The sequence below is a fragment of the Quercus lobata genome, chromosome 7, assembly GCF_001633185.2.
Source record: "Quercus lobata isolate SW786 chromosome 7, ValleyOak3.0 Primary Assembly, whole genome shotgun sequence".
In the NCBI taxonomy this organism is placed as follows: domain Eukaryota; kingdom Viridiplantae; phylum Streptophyta; class Magnoliopsida; order Fagales; family Fagaceae; genus Quercus; species Quercus lobata.
The window spans coordinates 42,719,007-42,739,013 of NC_044910.1; the positions used below are offsets into that span (position 1 = coordinate 42,719,007).

The following is a 20,007-nucleotide window of genomic DNA, read 5'->3' on the forward strand; positions in this document are numbered from 1 at the left end:
AGCAAAAGTAATAAAGATGCTAAAAAAAAATTCAAAAACGTGTTCCCCTTCTGAAAACCGAGTGATTCCTCAGTTTTGATTTCAGGTAAGGGTCAAGCATCGTTTAGAGCTTTGTAAGTGAGCGTGAAGTCTTCGGAAGTGGTTTGAACCATAGTCAAGCTTTTCTCTGCTTGTACTGACAGTCTGCTATATAGTGCTTTAGAGAAGTAAGAGCCCACTCACTCGGTTGGATCTCCGTGTTCTGAAACAGATTTTCTGAGTGCAATCAGTGTTTTCACGGCTCGATCGGGTTCGGATTCTGCTAAACGAGCACAATCGAGAAGCTTTCTAAGGAGCGGTGGTACGGACTCGATTTCAGGTGAGCTAGATGAGACTCCAGCGACTTCGTTTTTGTGTAGGCTTGGTTGTCCTAGGTTAGCTGGCTTGGCGTCTTTAGCTACTGCCGGTGGAGACGGAGGTTGTGGTTGTGGTTGTGGTGGTGGTGGTGGGGTCCATGATGGGACTTGAGGAAGGTTGGGACTCTTCTGAGAATCAGAGAAGATGACTCGGTTAAGATCAGACGGTGGAGAGCAACGGACACTGAGTCGACTCGAGCAAGTGGTGAACGGATCAGCACCGTAGATTCCAAAATCAGCATTGTTCTACCACCGTAGATTCCAGACTCAAAAACATGTTCCCCTTCAATGTTTTGTTTTGTTTTATGTTTTTGTTTTTGTTTTTTTTTTTTTAATTCCGAAATTAAAATATAAGAAAAATGAAAGTTAACGGCAGCTGGGGTTTAACGGAATTCTACGTTAACAAAAATTGGAAATTAGAGGATTGAATTGATAAAACTGAAAATTAAATGATTGAAATGAAAAAGAGTGAAAATTAGAGGGGTAATTTTTTATTTTTACCAATTTTTTAAATTTAGGGATAAAAAATAAATTTTTAGTAAAATTTTGGTATAAAAATAATATTTTACCCTTAAAAATAATTAGTTCCTAGAATTGCTTTAATATGTTTGGTTAAAAGTTTTGTAACTATTTTTTTGGAAGAAAATTTTTGTAATTTAATTGACATTTTTTAATGTTTTCAAAATAATATTCTCCATGCAATTATCCCATTATTATTATTTTAAAATGTGGTTTTGGTTTGGATAAACTTATCACAAATATTATTTTATTTTTACCTTACTTTAAGCAAATAGGTAGATAAGCTCCCAAAAATTATTTAGACCAATAATTTATAGTTTTGGATCAATTTTTATAGCCTCACTTTAAAAAAGAAAGTATATTTTTAATATATATTCAATGAGAATGAAAATAAACTCATCCAAATTAAACTCAAATTCAAGGTTAAAGCATCCTCGAGACCAATCTGATTCTCGTAGAAAAGTGTTTCGCTACAGTATAGAGACACTTTTTCAGTTTTCTGTGTTCCTTTCCCTTTTATCACTGATAGGTGAGAGCATCTCCAACATGTTATGGATAACCAAAATATGAAGAGTGGAGCCGAAAAAAACAGGAAAAGAGTGCTCCAAACAGTCCCTCTAAAACTCAATTATCTTTTTGCTAATGGACAATAGCTCATCAGGCCTCATCAGCTACTGTTTATTCTTCAAATCTTTTTTTCTATTATAATAATTAAGTGTTGAATAAAAAAATATCAAAAGATGTGTAGTTGTTAAAAAAAATAAAAAAATAAAGAAATAATATTTAAATGAGATAGAGAGTTTATTAAAAAATATATTTGAAAAAGTGGCTAAATAAAGATAAAAGTCACTATTTATTCTCCAAACAGTACAAAATTTTACTGGTTCTGCTGGAGATGCTCTGGGTTATAACAAAAGTCTGTAGCTTATAAAAGAGGAATGAAACGGCATTATAAGGGTTACTGTGATACAGAGCTGAGCAAGTGAGTGAGAAGATACTAGCGAATAGTGATCATCTTCTTAATTCACTACTGTACATTCTAATTAATTTCTAATTACTATGTATCATTTAACTTGTTACTTGTTAATGACAGATTTTTCAGCTTAACAATGCTTACTAAAAACTGGTGAGCGTACATTTTAGAACAAAAAAAGGAAAAAGAAATTTCTGATAGTGAAGCAACACAAAACTTGGTTCTGCAGCTAAAAATGCTCCCAAGGACCTGCATTGTCCTCATTTCTCTTCTCTGTCAATTTTCTCCACTTGGTAGAGCAATGCTCAACCTCACTCTTCCCGGTCAACATCCCAACCCCGAAGCTGTTGTCCAAGAAGTTCACAGGTATATAGTTCTGAGGCCTTTGGTTCTGCTTACTCTACTTGGATACTCTTTTCTAGGCTTATAATGTGAACTACTACTCTGTTAGTTTTTATGTACTGGGTTGTTCTGCATTTTGTGTATTTCAACTTTCTCCTTCTAGATCTGGGTCATTTTGCATGTCTTTTAACTACATTCTTGTGTTGCTCTCAAGTCTCAACCTCAATTTGTTTCTTTTCTTTTTATGTTAAGTAACTAGTTTGTTTGACCTTGTTAGGACTAAAGTTTGATTTTTGTTGTAATTTGTTTGTTTGTTTCTTTTGCTACAGGAAGGTAAATGCTTCTATAACAAGAAGGGATATGCTACAAGTCTCTCAGAAAGACCAGGCCACATGCCTAACAGGAAACCCCATAGATGACTGTTGGAAATGTGACCCAAATTGGGCCAACAATAGGCAGAGACTAGCAGATTGTGCAATTGGGTTTGGCCAATATGCTGTCGGTGGCAAGAATGGTGAATTCTATCTTGTCACTGACGACTCAGACGATGATGCTGTGAATCCTAAGCCAGGCACGCTAAGATATGCAGTGATTCAGACTGAGCCTCTTTGGATTGTGTTTCCCAGCAACATGCTCATTAAGCTGTCTCAGGAGCTCATCTTTAATAGCTACAAGACTCTTGATGGTCGAGGGGCTAATGTGCACATTGTGGGTGGTGGGTGCATTACTCTCCAGTTTATAAGCAATGTCATTATACACAACATTCATATCCACCATTGTCATCCGTCAGGTTAGAAAATTCTTTCTGGTATTTTTTCTTCAAAATCTGCCTTGAGTCTGATATTTTTGTATGTGGATGATACTTTTTTTTTTTTTTTTTTTTGAGAAACAATGTGGATGATACTATTCCACAGTTTTTGACCTTTTTTGAGAAGTTTTAAAGTTGAAAATATTGTTGTCCTACTCCTACACACTTTTTTTTTTTTTTTTTTTTGAGGAACTACTCCCACACACTTGTGAACGAATGGAAAGTGTTACTCAGATTCTCATAATGATTATTTATTATTTCTTTAATGAAAGATTTTTTTTTCTTTTTTTCATAAATCACTCACATAAATTTCATGTCTTTAATAATGTAGTTTTTCTTTAACAAAAAAAAAAAAGTGTTGTTTCTCTATTTATTTTTAATTTTTACATGTATTTTGGTAAGACAGTAAGATGTCATAAATCATTCACATAATTCATGTCTTTTTTTTATTTTTTGATAAGCACATAATTCATGTCTTTGTTATAAATGAAGATGCAAAATACCACCGCCCATGTAGGGGAGTTGGTACCTAGATTTCCTAATGACCTATTACTCGGGGGTTTAATCCCTCACACTTATTTAGCAAAAAAAAAAAAAAAAAAAAGATGCAAAATGTAACCCGGTTCAATCCCTCACACTTATTTAGCAAAAAAAAGAAAAAGAAGAACATGCAAAATGTAACCCTTCAGAATGCATAACAATTAACAACATATTCATAAAAAAAAAATTAAAAAATTAAAAAAGAAACACAATAAAAAATTTGTAAGAAAGAAAAAATAAATTGAGAAAATACAATTTACCTATTTTTTATATGAGCTTTAAAAGTTTGGATTAAAACAAAATAAGAAAAATTCCCTTCAAACTATCTTATTTCAAATCAAAGCAAAAATTATCTTATTTGTCCATTCAATGAAAGATGCTTCTCACAGATACGTGAGATCCATATCATCATATGATTGTGAGACGTCTGCTCCATGGGAATGATGAAAAAAGAAATAAAAAAATCTCCCGCTCTCAAATAAATAATTTTATTATTCATTGCTATCATCATGAGTAGTTCACGACCATGAGGCAGTAAAAGCAACAATTTTCACCTCTCTCTTCTTCTTTTTTTTTTTTGTTGGCTAATACAATTTTCACCTCTCTAACAATTTTTGTCCCATGCGATTTTATTTCAAACTTTTTTTTTTGAAAAACCTTTTTTTTTGTCCCATCCGATTTAATTTCAAACTAGTTACTGAGCATGATGACTTTTAGCCAATCCCATTACTATATCAATATTCCACTTTCTCCAAGGATTTTCCGTAGGGCAATGATTGACACCCAAACTTGACAAATATGCATTAAATGGGACCTCTGAATTGGGGGGGTCCTACTCCTACCAAACTTATTAATAAAGGCTTTTTTTTTTTTAATTTTTTTTTAACAAAATAAAATTTCTCTTTTAGTTGAATTTAAGTGTGTATGTACGTAAAACTTGATACTTGAATTCTCACCTTTTCCCTCCATACCTTAAAAATATTTATATTTATAAAGTGATCATTATACCAAAGATATACGGGATATTAATAAAGGCTTAATTACTACAGTAATAAAGATCTCTTTTGTTTTTATTTTTATTTTTTTGCAATTAAAATGCAAATGTGACTTTTTAAATTTCAATTCATTTCAGTCATTTAGTTTTGTTTTCTTTTTATTTAAGCCCTTTAATTTCAAGTTTATTCCTCAACTTCTATTAAATATTTTTTAAAAATGAAAAATATTTATCAATCATTAATTGAATTTTTTAATTTAATAAATTTAAAAAAATTGAACAATTAACCATAACATTTATCAGAAACTAATGGAAAACTTTAATTGAATAAACTTAAAACTAAAAGAACTGATATGAACAAAAATAAAGTTAGAGAAATGAAATAAATTTTGTAGAGAAAAAATTTTACATTTTAGCTTCTGTTTTTTTCTTTTTCTTTTTTTCAAAAATTATAATTTGACAGTATATAGAAATGATGTCGATCTTTATAATTCGATAGTGTAGAAATGATTATGTCACGGTATTGTTGAAAGTAAAATTCTAAATTTCAAACCTGAAATGATATATTATTCCCTCAACAATGTTGCAGGTGACACTAACGTGCGGTCGAGCCCAACCCACTACGGCTACCGCACAAAATCAGACGGCGATGGGATCTCGATCTTTGGATCTAAAGACATATGGATAGATCACTGTTCCCTCTCACACTGCAAAGATGGGCTGATTGATGCAGTAATGGGGTCCACAGGGATCACAATATCAAACAATTATTTCTCGCATCACAATGAGGTGATGTTATTGGGCCACAGCGATGACTATTTGCCAGACACAGGAATGCAAGTGACCATAGCATTCAATCACTTTGGTGAAAAATTGGTGCAGAGAATGCCAAGGTGTAGACGTGGCTACATCCATGTGGTTAATAATGATTACACTCAGTGGGAGATGTATGCTATTGGTGGCAGTGGTAACCCTACCATTAATAGCCAAGGCAATCGCTACACCGCTCCTCTTGATCCCAATGCCAAGGAGGTAGTATTGTTACCTTTTGTTTTTGTATTTAAATCAAATCAAATTTTAGACTGATTTGATAAAAATCAAACAAATTAATCAATCATGCAAATCAATCAATCATGGACAAGTATAATTTACTTTCAGAAGAGGAAAATTTTTTAAGTACTTTTTTGGAGTACAGAAAATTGTCAATTAATTAATTTTTAGGAATTAGTCTTAAAAGAGTGTCAATTAGTTAGTTTTTAGAATACCTAAGAATTACTGTTAGAAGAGTATTTATTTCAATTATGAGATGTACACATTTTTCCAAGGAAAAAAAAAAAAAAAAACACACTTGTCAATTATTTAGTTTTTAGGAATTATTTTAGCTAAGAATAAAAACGTACTTTTTAATAATTAATTGGTTTTTAGACATGAGTTGAATTGGAATATTGGACTTGATATAGATATAACACATGTTTTAAAAAAATTAGTGATCTCGTATCACATTTAGTAAACTAGAACATTGGAGAGAAGTTTGCCCTTCAAAATATAAATTCAAAATGTTTGTGTGTAATATATTAATATGTTAATCAATTGTTTAACTTTATTATTTTGGAAGAATTTGTTTATTTTTGATAATTGAGAATGAGTGATTTGAATCCTAGACGTTTTGTTTATAAATACCAATTCTCTTGACATTTAAATTATTTTTTTTCAAAAACATTATTTAATGAAGTACAAATATTTCTAAACATACATAGCAACAACACCCGATGTACAAGACCAAAAACTTCAACCGTTATAATAAATGAAAACGATGATTTGAAATATAATTCTCCTGATAAAGGAGATTAGACAATATCATCGAGTTATAAAAATCTTTATGATGGGTCTATGCATTTATGCAATTTTTAACATGCCTACATATGCGAGCAGGTAACGAAGCGAGTGGACACGGAGGAAGGAAAATGGAAGGGATGGAATTGGAGGACAGACGGGGATATAATGGTGAACGGAGCAATATTTGTGGCCTCAGGTCAGGGAGTAGAGGTTAAGTACGAGAAGGCTTATAGCGTGGAGCCCAAATCAGCTGTGCTTATTGACCAGCTCACTCTGCATGCCGGCGCCCTTGGAGTTGGTGGCAGGTTTGTAAATTTCTTCTCTTTTTTTGCTTCTTTTCTCTTTATTTCTTTTTTTCTTACTTTTTTTTTCTTACTTTTTCTTTTTCTTTTTCTTTTTCTTTTTCTCTTTTTTTTTTTTCTTTTACTTTTACTTTTGGTCAATTATGATGATTTCCTTTACTGTTCAATTGTCACATATGGTCCCCAAGAAATTAGAAAATTTAGAAAGTGTATTTTTTCACCAAAAAAGAAGAAGAAGAAAGTGTATGTCTTTATTGGACTGCTTTACCCAAATTCTATATTGAGGCCCAAAGTTTTTGCATGTTAACCCATGCCTGTTTTAGATGGGCTGATTACAAAACCGAAAGTAGAGGCCCAAATACTATATTCAATAGGAATTACTTATATTTGTTAAATTATTTATCTTGTTATATTTTAATAAAGTAGCATACTTTTATTATCTTTGTATGATTTTATTAAAAAATTATAAAAAAGACTAATTAAGTATTTAATATATTTACTGTCTACTTTTTTTTGTCAATGTTTGGCTATATTTTCAGAAAAATAAATAACAAAATCATTTTTTCTCATATTATTATAATGTGAAATAATTTAATATATATGTGTGTATTTACTTTTTTAAGTATGATATGTAATTTAATTTCAATCCTTGCAACACAATTTCTGACTTATGTGCTGATTTTCGCACTCTTTAAATGTGATTGACGTAGCTATTATAGACTTAAAGTATGTGATAAAAATGAATACAAATTAAGCAAAATTTTTCTAACGTATGGATAAACAAGCAGGGACAACAACTTGGGAATGTGGAGTACAGGACCCAATGGTGGTGGAACAGGTTTAGATTCAGGCCCAGATTACACGGATGACTGGTCGGGAAGCAGTGGGCCGCTGTTACCCTCTACTTCGACTTTCTTATCCCTTTTGATTGCTTTATCATGTTTGTTATTTTATAAAATACCTCCCACTTTTATGTTATAACAGGAAATTCAGTTGTGATTTTTATTCTCAATTAAAACCATGGTGTGATCAAAAGTCTCGTATTCAATGAAGATGTCCAAGGTTCAAATTCTCCCCCTTTATTGTTGAGACTTTCAAATTATCAAAAAAATAAAAATCAATGTGATCGCAAGACTCTCAACACAAAGCAATGACATATCTATGATAAGATATTTCATAATTGCTTATATATTAGTCAAGATCTTGGGAGATGGGAATTAGCTCACCCCTACAAAATATACGATCATATCCAATGAAATCCACACCATCTAAAGTATCACAAGCTACCAAACAAAAACTTGAAAATTATCCAACTGAGACAAGAAAGATTGAAAACTCTAATAAATTCAAATAAGGATTCTTTACTCATTAATATGATAATCCATATAGGATTGATATTGGGTCGAGTAGGGTTGGTTTTGTTGCCTCTCGGATAAACTTGATTGTTATTGGGTCGGGTTGCGGGTGGCAGCAAAACTGACTCGACTCGACCCGATATCAGTCCTATATGGATTATCATATTAATGAGTAAAAAATCCTTCTTTGAATTTATTAGAGTTTTCATTCTTTCTTGTCTCAGTTGGATAATTTTCAAGTTTTTGTTTGGTAGCTTGTGATACTTTAGATGGTTTGGATTTCATTGGATATGATCGTATATTGTTGTTTAGTTGCTTTATTATTTATATTTATTGACTACTAGCAGTCTAACACACACCCCATGTGCATTATCCACGGCTTAACTCACTGCCCAGTGCCTAACATAATTTAATTTTTTGTCTTTTATATTGCCTCTACATGCCTTCAGCCTTTACTGCCTCTACCTGTCCACTTCCCCAATTCAAATATCCCACCCCACAACCCCCTTCCATTGCCCACTCAACAGACAAGAGTCACAAGAGCCAATCAACATTCCACAAAATATTAAACATATAAAACATTCACAACACACAAAATTCACAATACACAAAACGACAAACTCACAAACTAATAAAGTCAAAATGTCAAATAAAGTTATAAAGTAAAAGCAATTAGACATTTAGACATAGAGAAACAGAGAGATAAAGAGAATCTCATTTCAGTTTAAAGAGAAAGAAAGAGAGAGCTCTGCTCTTACTCAGTCACTCTCATATCAGAGCATAGCAATTAGCAAAGTCAAAGATGTAAGATTTAGATGAGATAGACTGATAGAGAAAAAGAGAGAGAAGTATAGAACTAAAATACCTTGAGGCCTGAGGGGTGGCGCCGCGGCAGCACGTCGAGGTGAGGACTTGAAGGACGAGGGTTGAGGCGACGAGGCAAGCCAAGCAATCTCTGATCCGATCTCTGATCTCACCGTCATTGTTGCTTGAGTTTGAGGCCCAATGTGCTATGTTGCTCAAGTTTGAGGCGGTTTAGGCGGAGGCGCTGATGTGCTTAGAGCTTGGTTGTTGATGAGGTGTTTTTTTTTTTTTTTTTTTTTTGAGAATCTGTATGGGTTGGGCCGTATTTAGTTAATAAAAATTTAACTAAATTTTTTTAAGCATCCGTTTGGGTTAGTTTTGTTTAGGATTGATGTTGGGCTTTTTTTTCCCTGGGGTGTGCTTGCTATGTTAAAATTTTTTTTGGACTTTTTCTTTTTGCTTGAAAGTAGAACAAATAATGGAGTAAAATTTAATTTTATTGGCATAAAAAAATTGAGGGTGTTCCCAAATTTTTTTTAAAGGGTATTCAAAATATATATATATATATATATTCTTTTTTTCAAGTTAGGGTGGTCCTAGGACCACCCTGCCCTTAACGTGGTGCTGCCACTACCAACAGTGTCTGGTGATAATCCATTCTTCCAATTTTTGTGGTGGCTCATCTGGCTGTTTTAGACTTTGATTTCTATGCTTTAAGGATTAAATAAAAAACTAGTTATTGGATATGGATAAAAGATACTGTAGTTCTAATGGAGTTAATGAGTAATGACTATTATTAAATTCTGAACTTAGTGAAGTAGGGTGGATAGAAAATTTTGGAAAAAAAATGAGAAGGAAAACTTTTTTGAGTATATTTGGTTGGGTGAGGAGGAAGGAAAATAAATTGTAGAGTCCAAGTGTTTTCTCTCCGGACCCACCAAAAAGTTTTCTCTCCAAAATGAAGAGAAAACTGTAGAGAAAAAACAAGGCTCCTTAATGGACAAAAATGCCCATGTCTAGTTTTTTTTTTTTTTTTCCTTTTCTTTCTTGGACATTGCTTTTTTGTTTTTCTTTTTTTGATTTCCTGGGTTGTGGGTGGGCATGTTGCCTCTTTTTCTTTTTTCTTTTTTTCCTTTACGTTGCATTTTTTTTCCTTTTTTTCTTTTTGGGTTGTGAGTGTGATAGTTGTTTTGTTTTGTATTTTTGTTTTTTTTGGGTTTAACTAGACATGATTTTTATTTTTTAATAAATTGGGTTTATTTATTTATTTATTTTTTCGGTTGTTTGTCACTTTTTTTATTAATTGGCCACCATTTTTTAATAAGGGTGTATGAGTAAATTTATACAAACTCACTTTTTCCATCTATTCACTTTTTCCATCCATCCACTTTTCCACTCCCAACCAAACAAAAATGAGAGAAATTAAAATATTTTCTATCCTCCCACCCCCACTTTTCCACTCCTCCAACCAAACGGATGTGTAGTTGCCTTAACTTTATCTCTATTCAATCTAATCGGATAAATTAAGTAATAATGTTTAGCTAAATTTAGTGAAGGAGCCAGACTGAAAGACATAAAAGAAAAAGAGGACCAGGGGGTATGAACTATGATATTTTCCCTAAAATGTGACATTTAAGTATGTGACGTGTTCTGAGGCTTTGTTAAGTTCATCTAACCTTCTCAAGCTCCCACCTCATGCTCTACTTTCTAAATGGATAATATTATCTTGTTCCTTTGATTGTTGCACTTTACCAACGTGTTCCATCAATATCACAATCAGCTTATTATATTGCAGGGGTTTTATAGCTCAAATAGTGACTTTTGAAAAAGCAAATAACAGTTGTTGATCACACACAGTTTGAGTTTCAATGTGTTACTTGACATTGTAATTTAAATTCTTGATGCAACACATGTTAAGCCCGATGTGCTAAAGATTTTTTCTTTTTTTCCAAAATTTAATAGACAGCTAATTGATATCCCTTTTTGGTTTCAGTTTGTGCAGAAAATTGACACAACCATGAATTCATACTCAATGCTTCTTTTAGATGTCATAATACAGAGAAAGAAGGGGAGGTCTAATATATATTTTCAATTACTTGCTACCTGAATAAAATTGAAGCGTCCTACCTAATGGCTAGTTTGGACGGAGGGAAGAGTTGGCCAAATCACAAACTCATGTTTTAGTTCTATTATGAGTATTTTGTTTCTATTGGTCAAAGCCCATAACCATCTCCATTTATGGGACGGAAATGGCTTAAAAACCTTTCAAATCTTTCCATGTCTATGCATATAAGAAGCTTTTCAATCCTTTAATCAATAATGGTTAATTCTACTGTGTCCTCTGGGATGCAAGACATTTTGTTGAATTCTATCAAGCTTGCTGCAATGGTACCTTTTATTTTGCTATCGGTTATCTTTTAGGGAAAGTTGAATTGGACCTAGGAGCACTCTTCACCCTTGTATATGCCATTACTCATCACTATTATGTTATGACCACAATGATTATTGTGTTTCCATAAAATTACAAAACTTCATCTACATACAATTTTGTTTCCTCCCAATCCCTTAGCGTAATTTTGTTCCCCTACCACAAGTATTTGGATTTATAAGAAAAAAAGAAAGTAAAAAACCTAAAATTTCAAGAGAGAGAGAGAGAGACTGAGTTTTACATAAGTAATGATTTTTAGCAAATGTAGCTGGATTATACAAACAAGTATAGATACAATATTCATGATGCAGTTTGTGTCATGCATGATACAAAACATGACTGTTTTACAGTTTTGAATGTTCTTTATATTCACATTTAATTACAGTAACTTTCTGCTTAATCCATGTTCCATAGGAAGCCAGCGTAGTCCCATATATTGCTATCATCTGGGATCAATGCCGGATAACAAAAACAAGACTCTAAGCTATTACAGCCCTCATGATGTTTTATTTCACTTTGATCCTTTATAAACTCTAAGATTGGATCTGATAATTGCGTTTCATATGGAGAACTAATCAATGAAAAATTCGACAACCCAACAGCATCAAACGAATCATCTGTGGTTCCACAAAAGTCCTCAGCAGTCCCATGGTTTTCATAGTTATGGTTTAGGCCACTCATATCACCTTTCTGAAAGAAGAAATCTTGTTTACCATTGTTTAGTTTACAATAAAAGTTTCCTGTGGAGAAAACAACCGTTAGTAATGCGGAGAAAACATATTATCTAGAAAAAACCAATGGCAATAATATCATGAAGAAGAATAAAATGCATTGCATGAACCTTCATGCTGTTCTTGTGCTTTCTTCCTTAAATGAGTCCTCCAGTAATTCTTGATCTCATTATCTGTTCTTCCTGGCAACCTTCTAGCAATCCTTGACCACCTACAAAAAAAAAAAAAAAAAAAAAAAAATTTAGGACTCAACTATGTTATATTAATTTCTCAACTTGTTTATAATTTCTAAAATGTGGGATTTCCAATTCCATTAACTAAAAAATTGGAAAACAAATTAAAAAAACCTTACTTGTTACCCCATAGCTCATGCAGTCGAAGAATGATCTGCTCTTCTTCGATGCTTATATGACCACGTTTAAGATTAGGGCGAAGATAATTCATCCACCGGAACCTGCAGCTCTTACCACTCCTCTTAAGACCTGCATTAAGAACAAGTTCTCCATAAGCTTAGTTTATGACATCAAGCAAAAATCTGTTTTGTTCATTCATATAAAACATATATACCTGATGCGCTTGCTATGGAATCCCACCTCCTTTCCCCCATTAGGGTGACAAAGGTCGAGAGCAGCTTATCTTCCTCTTCGTGCCAAGTCCCTCTGTGCAATTTCTCTCCTTGCAACGTTGCTTTAAAAGCCATTGTCGTTTGCAACAAACTCAGAGGAGTTTGAGATCTTTTTATATGAGGAACTGGGTGGCAAAGGAGTCGGGAAAAAGAGAGAGGGTGACAAGACCAGAAATTATTACATGGTAACATAGGTGGACAACACTAGTTGGTGGGAACTTTATCACTGGCTTATTTATACATGCAAATAACATCTTGATTAAACTATCCACGATTTTATTCCAGTTCTATCTTTCAGCACGACCATTTTTGGCTCTATATGCAAAAGTGGTTCTCCACTTCTTCTTTTGATATATTTGAAGGCTACAATGGGAAGAGGGGAAGGGGATTCGAATCCTATAAATCTCCGTTGCAAACACCAAAAGGTGTCAATTGAGTTACAAAGTCGTCGTACTTCACTTAATACTTTTTGCTAGTCTATAGATAAGCTTTGTGTGCCCATTATTAAATGACAGGAATTCAATCTCCATTAAATATATAGTTAACGAGGAAGGCGAAAGGATAGGGATGAGGATAGAAAAGAAAACCAAGATCAAGATGACATTTGATATATTTCTCTTTAGCTTTTAAATTACATGGAAAAGATGCAGACTCTTTAGCAGGCCGCCAAACACAATAGACATGCTCTTTGATCAGAAGTGAGCTCGGACCATCTCAGTCCACTCTTGTATTGAGGCATGGCCCATAGTTAAGGAATTCTCATAGTTATAAGTATAACTCATAACTGCCCAAACTAGGGTGGCAACGAGTATCTCCCTCTGGACCATCTTGCTTCATCTCCCTCATGTTTTCCTTTTGTCCCGCAGTCTGCTCTGGCCCTTTAACCCAAAACAAAGATTTTTGGTCATGCGCGCATACACACACACTTAGCGTAACCATGTGCATTGTGCATGTACTCGCTCGTTTTTGTACTAGAATCCTTTTCTGGTAGATCATTGAGCTTCTTTTAAGGTTATCGTTCAGCTTTAGTATGGTGAAACAAGATTTCATCTTGCTAGTTGGTTATGCTCTGTAACCTACAGCAAGAGGATTTGGGGACTTGCATTGAAATAGACATCAAGAATTTAAAGAAAACTCGGTAATAACTGGAATTGCAATATATTTATTAAATGACTAGAATTATCATCTTCAGAATGTGATGACAGTTTTGAAGATTATAAGCAATCCATATATTAACACTATGCTTAAAAGTTTATAAAAGAATGGAAGGATGGAATGAGTAAATCATAAAGGAATATAGAGAAAAGAATATGATGTTTTTTCACTTGTATTTGAGATTTCATAAAACAGTAAATGAAAACAAAAGAAATATTTAATTTTGTTATTATACCTTTCACTTTTAATTTTCATTTCTCAACATAAAGATTAAAGCATAATTCAACTCCATTTAATTAAAGGATTGAATATTCCATTTATTCCCACTAAACTTTCAAACGAAGTTGAATAGATAGAAATTAGAATATAATATAACTTAAAAAATTCATTCCATTCCATTTCCTTTTCCCCCTCCCAAACAAGCTAGAAATGGAAGAGGATATTAAAGAATCAATCAAAAGACTCTTCAACGCTTTGAAAAATAATAAAATTAAAACTCTACACCTGACTCAACCTTATGGATTTGAGAAAAAAACAAGTAAACATACTTACTCAAGATTATCTATTGGGAAAAGCATCCATTAAATATATAGCCAAAAGTACATTGGAGAAACAGAACCTCTTTAAATGTCACCATGCCATATAAATTATCCCGCAACTGATCTACAGCTTATTTGAGATCTTATTTACAGTCATACTGCCTGGCTAGCCTTATGCTCATTGCAACAATAGTAACAAAAACTTGCGAGCAGAAATGTGCAGCCAACCGTCCTCTTAAAACCAAACGCCACTAGCGATCTATAAATGATTTGTTCATGAGGTTGACAGCATCATCCATGAACTGCATCAAAGGAACCAGTGACCATATTAATTGTCACACACTACCGGAAAAGCAGAATTTCATGTTTGATCCACAAAAGCTTGAATGCCTTATTTCTCTTGACAACTAACTACTACTACTACTACTACACACACACACACACACACACAAAAACCAAAACTTCAAACAATGAGAACCTACACTATTACTGCATAAGACCATGGCCACAAGGAATGGTTGATAAGCACAAGGTATCTGTTGCACTTGCCTATCTACTGTAAAATCAATGATGAAAATAACTACAAAATGCTGCTCATAGTTGGAAGCATCTTTCACAAGAAATGTAAAATAATTTCAGTTTTATATTTTTCACCAAAATGACTTGAAAGACTAGTCACCAACTTTACCATACATGCATTTGCCAGCATGCACATGTTATAATAATTTACTGGTACACACACACACACACACACACACAATTTCATTCACAATGTCTTTGATATTTATGAAATTTTTTAGTACAATTAAGAATACCATCCTTATGTGTAAGCCAATTGAGCTTATCAAAAACAAAAAAGTGTAAGGCAATTGAAATTCCTGGATTATGTGTAACTCTTGTTTTCAATCCTCAGATCAGTTAAAGGATCTAGTCCTTTCCAAATTACAGTCCCCTGAAATTGCACTGGCAGTTCACATTCTATTACTCAGCTTTGTGTGTGTGTGTGTGTGTGTGTGTTTTCCTCAAAAACATAAGTAAACCAGTTAAGAGAAAGAAGAAAACAACTCTAAAAACATGAAAATTTACCTTCCCAAGCGACTTGAGTTCTCGTCCAACTGGTTCCAAAAATTTCAGGTTAACATCTATAGGCCATACCTGTCCATAAGTAGAAGAGAAATTAACAATAAGGGGAAAAAAATAAAATAAAATAAAGCAAACAAGAGTAAAATACTAAAATCGTGCTAATTTCAGACCCAACATAACATTAGATATAGAATATACCCCTCCAAAACATCAGAGAGCATTGAAAGCAACTACAGCCTTCCATTTGATAAGATGAGATACAAGCATAAACCTAACTCATTCATAGTGCTTCGTCACATAGTACAATATCAGAAATCAAAATTGATAAGTTAAATAAAACTCAAAAGGAAGAGACAGAAAAGACAACTTCCACTGGAAGCCAAACAAAGTTTTATCAAAAGACCACACAAGTTAATTATTAAGTTTGAATGCTCTCTCTTAGAATTATCCTTGCTTTAGCGTCACTAAGTTACCTAAGGTAATCAGTTTTGAAGTATCATTAAAGAAATCAGTATCTTATTGAGAGAGAGAGAGAGAGAGAGAGATCAACAGTGTTCCAAAATGAAGAAAACGGATTAATATAAATCCACAAGTCTGTCACAAATAGTCCACCTTTAGCCACCAACAACCAGTAGATAGTTGAATTGTGCCACCTACTTCCAAAACAACACCTAACATGAAATCATGGCTGAAGTTTCCAATACTGAAACAAGCTAATGAAGTCAATATTCTTGCAGTCTTGGCCTTCAACCATTTTATTAACATCTACCACTAACAAACCAAAACTCTCAAATCATTCTCAATCCTAACAGATCATGTTGGAGACATCTGCCCATGGTGCACTAAGCTCATTTTCAACCCCCGTTCCTGTCCTAAATTCTGGGCATGGCACACAATTTGAATAAAGACCAGTTCAGTTCTCTATTACAGTTGATATGAATGGGACTGTTGTGTAAGGATGAGTTAGGTTTAATGTGTTTTAGGAGTGCACAAATTGCCTTTACCAAAGAATGTGAACATATAGGAAAACACACTTGATATCACAACTGGTTCCTTTTCAGAAGTAATTAACCACCATGAGGAAGGAGAACAACAAGGGATGAGGGCCAAAGGAAAATCCTTATGTCCTAGATTGATATTACGTCCTGGCACAAATGTATCTAGTCCCATAACTAAAATATTTCCTTTCGAAAGTGAAAAAGGTTAATGCTCAAGCAATACTGCAACTCATGCCTCTCACTTTAGTAATATAATTCCCCTCCAATACTTTCACCTTCAAATCATCTGAGTTCATGTCTAGGAACCACGACCTGTAGAACAATTTTCCTATTGCAAATTTGGTGTATCGAACACTTGAAGACACAATATAAGTGTTCGTCCTAGCTACCATTTCTTTCAAGACTTACAATAAAGATCCACTTTTATTTATCTAAAATCAGTTCAGACTTATGACAGTTTTATGTAATTTTAGTGTTATGATTTTAAGAATTGTTTTACCGTCCATTGTTTGTGCATTCAAAAAGGCCAAATTCCATACATCTGTCTGTACACACATGCCAGTGCAACAAACATTCATACAATCTAATCCAATTAAATCCACACAATCTAAGGTATCGCAGTAACCATACTGATAAGCTCACCACAAAGTTGTATTGTGATGTTCCTTCCACAAATTCCATTATTTCACCACAACCAAGAGCCTTAACGAGATAATAGGAAAAAAAAAAACAATGAAATCCGTTTGCCTCAGTTGATAGTTAGTATTTGATGCATTGTAGAACTGCCTAAATTTAGTGTTATTAGCAATTTCACATTCACAGGTACCTACAAAAATCTCCATAGCATAAATATGCCAAAATAGATTTTATCAAACAAAATCAATCATGTACGAATCAATGAAAAATTAAAAGAACCCACTTATAAAATTCGCCAAATTTCAAATTCAAAGAACATTAAATTTTTTTTATAAAAAAAAACAGCTTTCTGATGAAAAAGAAGAACCTTGAGACCAAGCAATTTGATGGGTGCACTCTGGCCTGGAACAATACACTCTGGTCCCGCGGCTTCCACAATAGCTTCCATTGCTAACCCATTTCCTATCGGATTAGAATGCTGCAAACACACCCAGAAACTTAAAAATCAACAAAAACCCATTATAGAACAAAACCACCCAAGTAAAAATATGCACACAAAAAAAATATAACCTTCATGACAGAGAGAGCATAGTCTGAATGAGGAGTTTGGGGGAGACGGAGCAAAGGAGAGTGGTGAATTTTGGGTATGGGTTTAACAGAAGGAGAGGCCCTCCATGGGGCATCCTTTTGAAGCGAGGTTGCTCCTCCTTTTTTGGACATATGTAAGCTTTAAGGCTTTAGCTGCTAAAAAACTTGGTGTGGGACTTTTGAGAGGTTTATTATGTGCTTTGTGAGAGAGAGAGAGAGTGATAGAATTAGAAGATATGGAAAGGAATGAAGGAGTGGAGTGTAGAGGAGATGAGGAAGGTGACAAGGTTTGTGAGATTAGGATTTTGAAGCAAGCTGGGGTTTTTGTGATTTGTATTTGTGCTATAAAGATTTTAACGAGCAAGATTATGGGAATGTTGTTTTTGTGGACGGAATTGGTATAAAAGGAGGTTTGTCGTGTGAATGGCTAATTAATGAAATGACTTTGACTTCGGCACCAAAGGGATCTTCCCAACTTATTATTCTTTTTAGTTTTACCTTCCTTCTGTCCTCTTTCTGGAAAAACATTCAAAGACAAATTTTTAATTGGTAGGATAAGATCAATGATCTATGATAGATTTTAGGGTAAAAATATACAACAAATTGTTGTTGAGGATTGGGCTAATGACAATCAAGTTCAAGACATTTTAAAATTGATAAATTGGTTGGATAAGATTTATGATCTATAATAGATTTTAGAGTAAAAATATACAACAAATTGTTATTGAAGATTGGGCTAATGACAATCAAGTTCAGGACATTTTAAAATTGATAAATTTGGTCTCTAAATACAAATAAACTGTTAATAAATTTGTTTATGTTAGCTATAACAATTTGACTGATTTTCATATAAGTTAGCTATAACGTCATTTATTAGTCAAGTGGTCAAAACAAAGAGTTAAAGTGATAAACGGTATTATGTACTTAGTAGCCAAATATATCAAATTTTAAATATGTTGGATATGGTTAGCATTATCCCAAATCTTAGGGGGTAATTACTATATTTTACCCTAGATTTTAATCTATAAAATTAATTTTTGATATAGAGAGAGTTTGAATTAATTGAGAGAGAGAGAGAGAGAGAGAGAGAGCTAATGGTTTTATCAAATCAAACACCCAAAATTACATTGGATTATTACAATTACTTAGAAAGCACAAAATCTTGGATAAACTTTGATGGTATTGCAAAAAGCTCATCACGTTCAGGAGAAGCAGGGGCATGACAAAGGATGATACAAGACTATGGATAAAGGATTTTGCTCTTAACCTTATAATTTCTTGGAGTATCATAAATGTAGAAGGGTAGGCTACTTATTTTGAACTTCAACAAAAAATTATAAGGGAAAAAAAGGGTAGTACAGCTGTATAGGCCTATCAGAGTAACTTCAAGTTCAACTACTATGAAACATTGAATACAAAAATAATAGTATTGGAAATTGACTTGCTATTGGCAACCAGATGGTCAACAAATACACTGTGAATAGAATTAAATACTAATAGTGATGCAAGAGGCTCATTGGATTCAGCTAAATATAAGGGACAAATCAAGTCATTAAGTTGAATTCAGGTCATTAAGGTCAGGTGGAATAAACCTGAAATTGGCTAGGTTAAGTTGAATACGGATGGATCTTTGGGCAATCCGGGTTTGGCTAATAGAGGGGAGCATTATCCAAGACCATAATGGGGCTTGGATAAAAGGCTTCACTCGTTTTATTGGGGTTTCTACCGTGTTGATGCAGAGCTATGGGCCCTAAGGGAAGGGTTAATAATGTGTAGAAATTTAAATCTTAAGACAGTGGAAATTGAAATAGATGCTAAAATTGTGTTTGGTTGGATAATTGAGGAGTATAGTAGTAATTTACATCATGTTTATCTTATCTTGGATTGCAAGACCCTCATCAACTAGATTCTTCAAATGAAGACGAGTCACTTTTTCCATAAAGCAAACAAGTGTGTTGATCCTTTAGCCAGAAAGGTTCAGTTCTAAATCAGGAGATTATATATTTTGATAATTCATCTATGGACTTATGTTTGTTTTTGTTTCATGACAATGTGAGTCTATATCATAAGAGGCATTCTGGATTTTCCCAAAAAAGGGGGGGGGGGGGGTGGAGGAACAAATCAAGAAGATGGCTAAAGATTTTGCACTTAATCTAGTAATTTCATAGATTATCATCAATGTAGAAATATGGGCTACTTATTTTGGACTTCAACGGCTATGCAACATGGGATACAACACAGTAGTATTGGAGATTAACTCATTATTAGCAACCAATTGGTTAACAACTATATTTTTGTATTTTCCTCATGATTTAACTAGCTTGATCATTGATTGCAAACACTTATGCCAGACCTT

The 20,007-nt window shown here is 33.4% G+C and overlaps 3 protein-coding genes across 3 annotated transcripts; 1 reads left to right on the forward strand and 2 right to left on the reverse strand.

Moving 5' to 3' along the window:
- Nucleotides 1–1,844: 1,844 nt before the first annotated feature.
- On the forward strand, nt 1,845–7,782 carry LOC115954214 (probable pectate lyase 12). The gene is made up of 5 exons (XM_031072124.1): nt 1,845–2,253; nt 2,559–3,019; nt 5,161–5,603; nt 6,504–6,712; nt 7,498–7,782. The coding sequence occupies exons 1-5, from the start codon at nt 2,123–2,125 to the stop codon at nt 7,688–7,690; spliced, it is 1,437 nt and encodes a 478-aa protein (XP_030927984.1). The 5' UTR covers nt 1,845–2,122; the 3' UTR covers nt 7,691–7,782.
- Nucleotides 7,783–11,570: 3,788 nt separating this feature from the next.
- On the reverse strand, nt 11,571–14,441 carry LOC115953977 (transcription factor MYB27-like). Its single transcript, XM_031071816.1, has 5 exons — nt 14,360–14,441; nt 12,595–13,728; nt 12,380–12,509; nt 12,138–12,238; nt 11,571–12,036 (listed from the first exon to the last, which is right to left on the reverse strand). Exons 2-5 carry the CDS (start codon nt 12,842–12,844, stop codon nt 11,693–11,695), a joined length of 825 nt encoding a protein of 274 aa, XP_030927676.1. The 5' UTR covers nt 12,845–13,728; nt 14,360–14,441; the 3' UTR covers nt 11,571–11,692.
- Nucleotides 14,330–18,051, reverse strand: LOC115953978. Its single transcript, XM_031071817.1, has 4 exons — nt 17,634–18,051; nt 17,431–17,541; nt 15,433–15,501; nt 14,330–14,648 (listed from the first exon to the last, which is right to left on the reverse strand). Exons 1-4 carry the CDS (start codon nt 17,781–17,783, stop codon nt 14,598–14,600), a joined length of 381 nt encoding a protein of 126 aa, XP_030927677.1. The 5' UTR covers nt 17,784–18,051; the 3' UTR covers nt 14,330–14,597.
- Nucleotides 18,052–20,007: the final 1,956 nt, after the last annotated feature.